The sequence below is a fragment of the Puntigrus tetrazona genome, chromosome 19 (genome assembly GCF_018831695.1).
Source record: "Puntigrus tetrazona isolate hp1 chromosome 19, ASM1883169v1, whole genome shotgun sequence".
In the NCBI taxonomy this organism is placed as follows: domain Eukaryota; kingdom Metazoa; phylum Chordata; class Actinopteri; order Cypriniformes; family Cyprinidae; genus Puntigrus; species Puntigrus tetrazona.
Genome location: NC_056717.1, coordinates 15259828 through 15272846, shown reverse-complemented (window position 1 = coordinate 15272846; position 13019 = coordinate 15259828). Strand labels below are relative to the sequence as shown.

Below are 13019 nucleotides of genomic sequence, written 5' to 3'. Positions count from 1 at the left end.
TCTTGAACTGCTCTTTGCAGAGTTTGAACCTACAACCTTTCAATTACCAGCCCAGAGAAACAAGATACAACAGCGACCGTGATATCGCTAATAGGAATTGTTCCTGGAATAAAGTCTCTCAAATATACTAACGACGCTGAAAAGGCACAGATCAGTTTGACAGATTTTGTAGTGCAACAACGGGAAAATAATAAAAAAGGAAAATAGCAAAGGAAAGTACATTGCATAGGAAAGCACATAAGAGAGGAACACAAGCAAAAAAATTTTGAATGTTAAATGTTGATTCAGGAACACGTCCTTGGCAAACACCAAAAAAAGTGATATCACGGTGGGAGTGTATTGTGTAGGTGAAAGACAGGGATATTGAAGCATACTGTATCCTTACTTCCGTGTTCATTTTATCATAACAGAAGCATGAAGCACTGAGGCATACACAAAATACGCTGCACATTCAGCTGAGTACTTGCAAGAAAAAAAAATTGCATAAAAGTTTGATAAACTAGATAAGAGCTGTGCTTTGACTTTTAGAGAAATGCTGACTACCATTGGCTCTTCGAACTCATTCAGAAGTGTTTGAGAGTGCTGTGTTGCATTATGGTAAAATACTCACTAGTGTGCTGTAGACCGCCTCTATTTTGTCGTCCTGAAGAGGTCTGAAGCCTGACACTTTGCAGACCAGGCTGCTGTTCACCAGGACTTTGTGAGCGGCCAGTCGGCGATGGATAAAACCCATCTCTGTCAGATACTTCATCCCAGATGCCACTCCGCTCAGCAAATCCACCAGCTGAAGAACGGTCAACTGACCTTCATGTTTCTGTGCGGAAAACAGAGGGAGAAGAAGAGAGAAAGAGAGGGCGGAAGGAGGACAGGAGAAAAATAAAGGATATTGAAGTAGAGAGAAGGAAAAGAAAACAGGAAAAAGGAAAGAAAAAGCAGAAGAAAATGGTACAGGAAATAGGAACATATAATGGAGGGGGAAAAGAAATGTAAGGAAAAGAATGTAATAGAAAAAGAAAGAAAAGGGGGAAATGAAAAGTAAGGAAAGGAACATAATGGAGAAGGAAAAAAGAAATTGAAAAAGGGAAAGATACAAGGAAAAGAAGGTAAGGAAAGGGATTGGAAATGGAAAAGGGAAAGAAAAGAACCATTTAGAATATAAAAAATCTAATATTTATGAAAACTTGAAACAAATAACAATCATATCACTTCCTTTTAAGAATTTTACTTCATCCGACTCAGACGAGATAAAACGCCTCACTTGGCCTTTTCCTCTATTTTTTCTTTTTATCAACAAATTGCATCTGCGGGTTTTGTAATACAACTTAAATATTTCATCTATACCATTTACTGTACTATCTCAGCATTTTGCATCTGATGACTCAGAACATTATAGTCAGCAGAACAAACGGACACGAAAAAATACATTCTCTTACCCGCAGGAAAGAGTCCAGGGATCCGTTGGCCATGCTCTCTACCACAATCATCATAGTGTTGCCTGCAGCCAAAAAAAAAACACACACATAAAGAAAAAAATTGGATCATGCGTTTGTTTAATGCTTCAGCTGGGAAAGAAGACATGGTGCGGTTGTCCAAAGGGCACAAAAAACACATTTTCATAAAAGTGTTACGTAAGAGATTACGGAAAGTCGCTCTAGACAGATAGAACAGCAGAGTGAAATAAAATATAATAGATAGTTTTAGATGAGAACCTGCAACCAAGCAATCAGAATAAAGTATTCAACAGCACTGTAATAATATCTGCCGTGTCTGTATTTCCAGTGAGCATTAGACAGTGAGTGACGGAAAGCGCCCAAAAGAAAGACGAGAGAAGTACGCTCCATTAGGGAGGTGGGTAGCGGTAAATCCCCAGGTGTTAGAGCAAAAGTGAAAGCAAGGAAGAGAGGTGGAAAGAGAGAGAGAGAGACAGATCCTCAATCTTGTACACCGACACCAACAATCTGCAGAATTCAGTGACCAGCCCAATGAACAGGAGGCTACGCTATCAGTCTGGTCAATCTACCGTCCCCAGCTCCATCACACCTCCTGCGTGGAGGAGCGGACATGCCTGACCAACACCAATCAGAAGACCTCCTACTGGGCTCTCGGCTCTGGGTCCTTCCCACCTGAGGTGTGGAGGTCTGACAGGTGGGCGAAGAGGAGGGTGTGCAGCTTTTAGGAGAAAAAGCCAGAAAAAGGTTTGCAGGTGGAGGAGGAGAAGTCAGGGAGAAAGATTAGAGTCATTAAGGGGGCTTGCTGTGATTTGGCCACCAATTATTCCAACGTGAACATCTGCTGTTGCGCTCACTGCACACACACACTTAGACAGGCTAATTCAATCCCAAAATCCCAATTCATTCTTCTCTCCAAAATACCACTGAATAAATGGTCTCTAACTCTTCATTTAAAACAACAATTAAAACACAAACCAGTTATGCTTTGTTAACGAATCGCAATCTAAATTTGAATAGTTGTACATTTCAGTGGAGATTTTTCGTTAATTTACTTTCAAATAAGAGAGTTTTATGTACTATATAGACATACGCTACCTTTCACATTTCAAATCTCGTCAAAGTCGGATCGTTTATGAACACCTAAGTGGCAGAAATGGGTGAATGACAGCGTGAAATGTGATAGTAAAGATATTTATAATGTTATAAAATACATTATAATAATAATGTTATATTTACATTTCAAATCAAGGCTGTACTTTTATCAAAGAATCACATATGAGCATATTAGAATGATTTCTAAAGGTTCGTGGAGACTTAAAATGGGCTTTGCCATCACTGAATTACAGTTTGAAATATATTTAAATAAAAAAAAATTCACAATATTATGTGTATATTTTTGAAGAAACTAATAAAACTTTTGAACAGCAGTGTACATAGAAGTAATTTACATAAGTTTTAAAGGTGCTTTATGGATGTTTTTGACTCTTCTAAAGCCAAAACAACAACAACAACATAATATGTTGGAAGATATTTAGGGAACATGTTATGTTTACATAGCCGTTTCTCTGAAAACTAATGCTATAGCCAGTAAATCTATTCTAAAATCTTACACACTGCACCTAAAAGAACAGTAGCAAACAAACAAACAACAACAACAACAAAACTTAAATTTTTGGGTCAGATAAAAATAGGAAAGTTGCCACTATGAACAAAATTTTCTCCTTTCTGGTTTGAGTTCCAGAATTGAAAAACGTTTTCAGAATATGGAATGATATTGATGGAAAAACAATGAAAAATACCAGTAATAGATGATTTGTCATTATGCACTCTAACAAAGACTGAGATTCACACTCTTGCTGTTGTTTTTACAGTTATGTAGTTCATGATAATATCATTTCTATATTTGAATTTAAAAGCTCTGTTTATTATTTGCATCTGTTTGGTACTGTATTGCACTGGCACTTGAAATTCTAGAACACTCCTCACACATACACAATATCCTACACACTTATGCACGTATGCAGTCTCTACATGTGTGCATTTTTATCACTCTCTACATGCAGAATCAATGTTAAGACACAAATGTTAATAATTCCTTCAGCACTAATACACAAAGTCCCAGACTAATAACAGCACTGCTGTTCTTTAATTCAGCAAATCTAGCTTCCCCTCTGGTCTTCCCTGTCTTCCAAACACCTTCATCATTCCTCATCCCTTTCGGCAAGAACATGCTAGGCAAATCCATCTAGCGGTTTTATCTCCAGGAACATCACATCGATCAATCTAAAGATGGATCTGTTCTTCTCTCTCCGTACATCTCCACCCCGAGCCAAGTTTCCTTCCATCACGGTTGTTGACTGAGAGTTACCAGTTTCATTTAAGCTCGATTCTCCTCGTTCTGTCCTTCCTGGAGGTGATAACATCTACAGCTCCTCATTGTCTTTGATCTTTTACCTCTGATGATCATCCATCCTGCAAGTATCGACCTTTCCTTCCCTTTTAGTTCTTGGGCTTTTGAGGACGGCCCATTTATTTAGGGGTCCACTTCCCAATAAAACGTCCGATCAATGGCTTATCATTCTCTTTTCCATTACTGCAGCGGGACAGCTGGCTCATCCTTCCTTCTTTCTTTTTCAGTGCAGGGACATACCATCTATTCTGCCTCCTGAATCTCTTTCAGGTGAGGGCCATTAAATCCTAATTCCTCTCGTTCTTTGTCTTTCCCTATCCTGCCATTCATTGCATCTCTTTGTCTCTACTGACCTCTGGTGATGACTCCCTCCAGACGCACAATGTTGGCATGATCGAACTGTCCCAGAATTCCCGCCTCGCTGAGGAATGAGCGTCTCTGTTTTTCCGAGCAGCCCGCACGAAGGGTCTTTATGGCCACAGGCAACTCGCGCGTTTGCTGGGAAGCTTCAGGCATCCTCGACACACCTCCCCAAAGTCTCCTAAAGAAACAAAGTGCTCACTTTATGTTGAGTGTGTCTCATAATATAGCATAAATGAAGACACTCTCATCATTTAAAGGAACAGCTAGCAGAATCTTTTGGTAAAATTATATATGAATCACCTTTACGATACTTTTATGGTGCCTTTGCTTCCTGTTTTAAAACTTGAAAGCTCCAGACAGATATAGGAGTCAAATGGGTTTGGATATAACATCAGAGTGAGTAAATTATGACAGAAACTTTGTTTTTGACATGAACATAATGCCTAGTTTACATAGATCTTGACTCAACCTCATGTTGTAAATATAGATTAAATCACATATGGACCACATTTGTAATACTCCTATGGTGCATTTGCTTCTTTTTGAAGCTTCAGTCCTTACTCTTTGAAATTTGATGGAAAAAAAATGAGTAATAAACATCGAAAGAATGACAATCTTCCAAAGAAGACGATAAGGTCATGTGTGTTTGAGAAGTTATTGAATATATGATGACAAATACTTCATTTCTGATATTATCTAATGGCTAGTTTTCATAGCTCTAATGGAGCAGCATCGAAAAACTATAAAACTGTCACAAAAAGAAAAGGAATATGCAGACATATTAATAGGATAGTGGGAAAAGTAAGTAGGGTTTGACGTCTGGTACCTGTATGGACTATCCTCTCGATCTTGATGCTAGAGATGTCCAGCTCTTTGGCAAATGCATGAACAGCCTGAAGCAAATCTTCACAGGTTTCTGGGTCAATGTAGGTTCTTCTGGTTGGGATCTTAACTGAAAAAAAAAACACCATACAAACATATATAATTAGTGGTGCTACACTTACTATGACTTTTGATTCACTCCAAAAGGCCATATTTAGGTATCAGAATATCACGTGCTTTGTTCACACATTTTGGTTTTCAAATCTTGACCATCTGCACTGTTATTTTGGAAGTGATCTGACTTTCTTATATGACATAAGAGAGTGGCTGTCAGTGTGGAAAGAGAGGATGGAAAACTGGAAATTTGGACTCTGCTCATGCCCATCACAACATCTCAAAACATGCATGAGAGAACATAAATGACAAGAGGCATTTAAAGCATTCATGCATATACTGCGCCTAAATGCGCTGGTGCATTAACTCTTCACTAGTCAATACATGATGAATATGACGTAGTTTGCTATTTTAAGAAATGTGCTAATTTAAGAAGTGTATGTCTTCGCAACGCATAGTAACAACCTGGCAACCACATAGAAAACTAACATCATTGCACTGAATTTTGAATGTAAACTTAATACACTAACATAGTTTAACACTAACACGTTTAGTGTAGCATATGACGCTAATGCAGATATCAGTTTTATTTAAAAGAAAATTCATAAAGAGATGACCATTTATTATTTTTCTGCTGTATTTTTTTCTATATGCTTGCATTATGTCATGCTTCATCTACTCAAAGGTAGTGCGGCAGTCTGAATCTGAAATGTGCTTACAAGTCAACATCGACCCGAAGCGGACCAGCATCTCAACTTCACAGTCTCATAACAGCTTATTGATCTGAAGCTCACATACATACACACATACTTAGGAATACAATTACGAAGCAAATTAAAGGTGCTCTATTCCATCATGAGAGTGCGGCTCAGGATCGAAAGCCTCTTCAACAGGAATGAGGTTTTTCTAGCGCATGCCGTATGCACATGTAAGGCTGTTATTACAGTTATTTAGAGGTCCAGTTCACTTCCTGTTTGTTTCTGTTTGGGTTTGTTTTCATCAAACTAACTGATCCAGCCGCACAAGCTTTCATACATTTACACCAAGGTTATAGTTGCATAATATGCTCACTAAAACTAGCAAAATACTGAGCAAAGTGGTAACTAGTGAAATGTTGTGAAAAGCACAAGGTCTTGAGATTCTGTGTGACGAACTTTGCAAACTTTGGCAAACTAGATGTTGTACGCCATGTGTCCTCAGAGACAGAAAGACGATCTTTTAGGAGGATTTGCCTTGCTGGTTAAGATATGAATATATTGAAAGCAAAGTAATTTACAGTAATATAATAATTTACCCTATAATTAAGTCTTTAATAATAATAATAATAATAAGCATAACTGACTATATTTTTGAACTGAAATTTCAGGCATGCAAAGAATTCACCTGGTTATGTAAATGTAAATAAAAACAACAACAAAAAACATAATACGAACTAAATAAAAAAAAATACTGCATGGGGGAAAAAAAATAATACATGTATACACATGGATTTTAGTTCTACACTTAAATGATCCTTTTTACCTTTGAAAACATTCCCCAAAGGAATGCCTTGTCAGATTTAGTCGTATCCCAAATGAATACAGTAACTTTGCAAATCTCCACACTGACAGCCACAAAGCATTTATATGCATATACGTTTGCATATCTAAAGCATTACATCCACAGTCGCTGGTTCTACATACACACACAAACAAAGTAGGCCTCAGTGATTTCATAATGACAGCTAAAGCACTGATCCCTACCATTGTTTCTAGGTCATCCAAAAATATGCATATAAAACAAACAGAACATGCATGCAGGGCAAAATGAGGGTGCGCTTATAGGGCTAGTTGTATAACAGATGGAAGAACAAATCTGTAAAACAAATGACGGTGGGGGACACAGAGATCACACACAATGGGTCACCAGAACTGAGCCTGGGGGCCAAACGGGATCTGTGAAGATGCTGATGGGATTTCATTTGTGAAACGTGTGAGAAATGATTCTGTATGAGACTGTGTGACAGAGCATTGAGTTTTCCAGTGGGGGAAAAAATCTGAATTTATACTCTTTTTGTACTATTTACCCTCTTCCTGTTTTCTATGAATGGTTCTTGTCTGAAATTTCATACTGTTGCTGAAACGGATTTGTGGGATTCCCTAAATTCTTCCTTGAACTGAGAACATGTGGCCTGGTTTTTCCATAAAAAAACAAGATTGAGTTATATAGCCCAGACAAAACATAATTTTGTGCGTTTCCATTCATTTTCTTTTCAATTAATATGCTGGTCTTTTAAGAGTCTATGGACCTAAAGCCAGCAATTAATGCTGATCAACTTAAAGCATGTCTGTCCTTGGAGCAGCACATAAAAAGTACACAATAACACTGAATGAAAATACACCCAATCTATATGTTGTCTTGGTTATAGGTCTATATACATATACATACACTATATACAAATTATTGTCCCTTTCTGCACTTCTTTGTTTAATCTACTCTATCATGCATAATCTAGTTTATATAATGTTTTAAAATAGATTCTAATTAAATGTTTAATTGAATAGGCCCTGTATCATCACGTTTATGGTGTAAGTATTATTCAACAACAACGAAATTAATATTTATCATATGCAACGTACAACACGTAAACAAATCACGTGTCTCTTCCATGCATCCTTACGGCAATCCTACTTCTGCATGTATCCATCCTGGCATAATGAGCATATTTGCATGTTAAATATAGTTCAGGGTATAAGAGGTTAACAATGACATGCAAATCTAAGCTTCATATACTGTACAGATACGCTGTAAGACTTGGCACAAACCAGCTCAAAAGTGTATGAAGCTCGCCAGTGTTCATTGTTTCAGCAGATTTAATGCCTCAGCTGCACTACTGCTCTGCACAGATGCTCATTACTCACCAAACTACTGCTTCTCTGACATGCTTACACACACACTCACACACATCACATGCATGCACGCACACACATGAATATTAATGTATGTGAAACAGAACACTAACATCTGGCTAGAGTTTAGAAAGGTTCGAGGAAAACGACAAAGAAAGAGAGATAACTGGGCATCACCAGCACTGTACAGCTGTTTTTTTTAATGAATTAATTAGATTATTGGGCTTTTTGCCACTTTTTCTTTTTTAAATAAATAAAGACAGAGAAAAAGGAGACAAATATGCTCTAACACGCACCTGCTTTTCCCACTTCCAGTGTAAAAAAATACTGAATAATATATCAATATTATAAGCAATAAAAAAGCAGCGCACAATAGCGTTGTCACAGTCCCAAAATTTCTGTATTCAGGACAGATACCAGTAAAAATCCAAGATTCTCTGTACCTATTTCAGTACCAAAGCAAAAACATGCTGATAAACAAACCACTATTTTTTTTATTTCAGGTCAAGAAATATTGTCTGAATATTTCTTAAAAAATATAAAAAAGTTTTTGTAATTTTGTAAACAGTAGTAGTATCACATGCATTGCACTAATGTAATAGTCTAATAGTAATATATTTTTGGGACAATATCTAAACTGAACTTTTATTTTGACGGGTTGCCGTAAATATGCTGCTGGTTTTACTCAAATGAAAAAGTAAAGTGCTCGTGAACTGACTCTCCGAGCAGTTCTGGAGATGTTGTTTATGCATTTATGTGCTCATTGAGATGGCAGATGCTGAAATCACCATGGAAGTCCACACGTTGCTTGTGTAGTAAACCAAAATGCAGAACACAGGCCTACAGGATTCAAATTTTAATTGACTTTTGCAGCTCATTATTTACAGATACTAGTTTATATCGTGAACTGTAAATACTGTAAATTACCACTGGTACTTAAAGAAACCTGTTACCATGACATTTACATTTTAGTCTTTGACAACACTAGCACACAAGTAACTTAACATGTTATTTGTAAAAAAAAGTAACGGCATATGCTCTGCAATGTTCTTGCATAGCGGTGCCATGGCATCTTTCTTTGTTCAAAGACTGGTAATGCCCTTCCCCCTCTTATCATCACAGAGGGCGTCTGAAACATGCTAATGGACTAGAGCATTAGGCTGGCTGGTGTAAAGGCACGTACATGGACTTAGACGTTAATGCAGTGCCACTTTATATGTCCCTAATCTCTCTTTATCACTGATCACTCTATTTTCCACTCAGTTTTTTTTCCCTTTCTCTCCCACCTAAGCTCTCAGTCTGTGACAAGCTATATCCATTACCACCTTCAGAAACAAACCCGACAGTCCAATTGATTTGTGGAATGGATTCACATGTATGCGCGGAAACACAATGTGATACTCACACTGGAAGTAGAGTTCCTCATCGCCCTCCTGGCTGGCTTTACTGTAGCCACACTGTCTGCGAGGAAGAAAAAAACAACAACAACAACAAAATGACAAGTCATTAAAAAACAAAGCATAAAAAGACCATAAAACAACTTGCGTTGAAGAAAATAAAAGTTCAGCACACAGCCGCTACCGGCTGTAAGGAAATGACAAAACGGCACTTAAAATGACAACTTGCATTAAAGTTATTTACGAACATGACTGTACTGCCGTCTAAACAAAAATGTAACTTAGTGAACTTGCTTGAGATGATAATTTTGTGTTTCCCTGTAAATTAAAAATCGCTTATTATTTTTCATCAAAATTGTTTGTTTAAAGAAGTAGTTCACCCAATGCTGAACAATCTGTCAATATATATGACTTTCATTAGAAATGTTTAAATGCTTTATTCCATAAAAAAACAAAAGTGGTCAGTATAATTCATTAACTACATTTTAAGTGTTTTGAAGTTATATAATAGGTCTTGATTTATAAATAATTGTTCAATCTGATTCATTATCATCATTATGACAGGTTTTGTTACTATGATTGTGCTACATTTTCAGTGAATAACAACTTTGATCTTTTCCTTATACAATCATATCGCATCAGAAGACCAAACCATCGTCATATGGATCCCTTTTATGGTGCTTTCTGAGTCGTTCACATTAATTACACTGAGAAGTAAGTAGCGCTACTTTTCATTTTTGGGTGAACTATCCCTTTAAGACAAAAAAAAAAAAAGTACATTGGTTTTCAGTTTAAATTATTCTTTTAAAAGTATGCGTGAGGTTTTATCTCAGGTTTTTAGTTCACGGTGAGTAAATGTAGAGATTTCCTGGTGAACCGCTGCTCTGACATAGTCATAGCGTGAGTGTGAGAAGAATCAGGCCGCCGCAGGATCTGATGGCATTTGGGCGATTTTACGTCGTGGATTAGTGTGACACGGAGACATTGGGGAAAGACATGCACCACGGGAGGGATTAGAGAATAGAGACACACACACACGCACAGCAGGGGTGGAAAAGCACTCAATAGGAGACGCTGACAAGGTTTTGGAGACTTCATGTTATTTGCTAGAGCAGGTGCTGTTGTTTCAGTAAAAAGAGGACGCACACCAAACAGACTTTCAACTTTTATGAGTGTGTGCTGGCAGGCATCTGATTGCAACATTCACAAACTACTCTAAAAATGTGAGTTAAACGGACAGAGAAAGACACATGCAGGTAGAAGAGACTACACAAAGACTGCTGGGATTGGAGCTCTCCGACCATGTTTACACCTCACATCTTTTGGACGGTGATTTAAAAAAGGTGTAAACGGGGTCCAAAATATTTTTGTGATGCTCAAAGCAATGCAAATTGATACTCTCAGGAATCGACTCTCAGGAATTGCATGAACTGATGACAAAAATATACCTTTAATGTAATGTAAGCTGCTTTGGATAAAAGCATTTACCAAGTGCGTAAAAAAATAAATGATATAATGCATAATAATAATATTTATTATTATTATTATTATTATTATTATATTATTATTATTATTATACATAATTGTTTATCACCTTTCCTGAGCTTTAAGTAAAATAAATAAATAAATGTAAACCTTCGATGCAATTAAATTCACTTCGCATGTGGTGCTGTTTTTTATTAAAATAAAATATTAATCTAATCAAATAATAAAATAATTATAATATTATCAAATTATTTAATTAACACAAATGTTATGAATTTTTTAATAATATTCAATTATATGTCACGTTCCTAAATATCAAGGCTTTAAACAGTAGTTCATCCTGATTGGCCAGCAAAGCCATCTAGCTAGTGATCATCCCCTTGTAACAAAAAGAGCTTTTAACTTTCCTCCGAGTGGCTTTAAAAGAAAACATTTGATCGGATTTAATGGAAAAGTCCCATACAAAGCCCTCAAAACATCTCTGTTATGCCTGACATCAACAGATCACGTTCATCACACAAAAGTTGCATTTGTTGACTTCCTCTCAAAACAACAGAACGGTCATGCAATCAGTCTCAGCTGACCACCTGTTAAGGATGTTAAGAGCAGGTGTAAACACGGCCTCTGTTAGGAAATGGAGTGGCGAGTCGGACGGGACAAACGAGAGGAAGGAAGGTGAAGAGAAAAGCAGCAGCGAGGGAGGAGGGGTAGTGGAGAAACGCAGGCATGCCTGTACCTGGGAGACAGCTGCGTGGAGGGAGGAAGAGGAGGAGGAGGAAGAGTAGAGAAGGAGGTAGAGAGCAGCACCACACGAGTAGGAGCTACATTGGAGGGTCTGGAGAAGCCACTAAAGGGAGAGAGGGAGGAAGGGCCTGAGAGTAGTCTTCTCACTATTGTCATCGCAGGAAGTAACTCACTAATGTGATGACATCACTTCCTATCACGCCACTTGACTTGACCTACTTACAAGGAATTATAGTAACACTTACTTAAAGATTAACATTCTATTATCATCTTTAACCCTCATGTTATTTCAAACTGATGTTAGGGCGAGTAAACAATGACAAAATGTCAGTTTTCATCTTTTCTCTGACAGAAATACTTGGACAAATAGCCTTCAAAACCAACGAAAGGTAAAAAAGAGAGAGCATTTTCCCTTTCTTTCATAGCTTTGCATGAGAGCTATTATAACGATCTGCATCAAAAGACAAGGAGAGGAGAGGAGGGGTGAAGAGAGGAGTGAAGGTGACTGGAAAGTGAAAGGAGTGACAGAAAGAAGCGACCGCAGAGAAGAACATGTGTGTGTGTGTGTGTGAAAATACTCTTAGCGGGAGATTCTTAATGTAATCAGACTCGAAAAGCAAATATAAAATCAAACAGATTTAAAACAAATTTAAGCATAAATTACTGGAATAGTTGAAGTTAATTGGACTGCAAGGACATTTTTACAGAAACTGTATTGAAAATATAACCAATAAATAACCATTTTTATTTCTATGATGATGAAAGCTAGATAACACAACCGAATACAGCACAGACTTGTGCCTATACGCTTTTTTTTAGTAGCCTTGGGTCTACAAGTAGGCTATTTTCCTTTATTCCCCCAGGGATTAAAAAAGTATGCTATACAGTTACAAGCTATTACAAATTTGATTTAAAGCAAAAGAACAGCTGAAAAAACTACTAATGTGTTTTATGTTTATTGCAAAATATGCATATAAATATAGGCAAAAAGTAGTTTGAGAGAACAGGGAGTAAAAATGATTTGCTTGTTTTAATTCTCTGTTTGCTCTGTTTTTAATAATAATAAGTTGAAATACTGTGGGCTAATGGCTTCAAAAAAAAGCATTTACCATCAATCAACAATAACTCATAACTCATTTACTCATAACTCACTTAAAGGGTTACTAAATTACAAAATGTCAATTTTATCATTAATCACATCCATGTCATTCCGAACCCGTAAAAGCTTTGTTCGTCTTCGGAACACAACTTTAAGATATTTTGGAGGAAAACTGGAAGACTTTTGGAGAGTTTCTTCCATCTTCTATGTCCGCTGCACCACACGGATATGCTGTTTTTGTTGAAA

At 37.1% G+C, this 13019-nt stretch overlaps 1 protein-coding gene across 1 annotated transcript in view; it reads right to left on the bottom strand.

Moving 5' to 3' along the window:
• The window catches only part of LOC122323516 (ephrin type-A receptor 7), a 44412-nt gene that overhangs the window by 3628 nt on the left and 27765 nt on the right, over positions 1-13019 (bottom strand). The window contains 7 exon segments of the mRNA XM_043217395.1: positions 611-814; positions 1434-1495; positions 4215-4341; positions 4344-4402; positions 5051-5176; positions 9454-9509; positions 11667-11777. Of these exon segments, the coding sequence (XP_043073330.1) occupies positions 611-814; positions 1434-1495; positions 4215-4341; positions 4344-4402; positions 5051-5176; positions 9454-9509; positions 11667-11777 (745 nt within the window).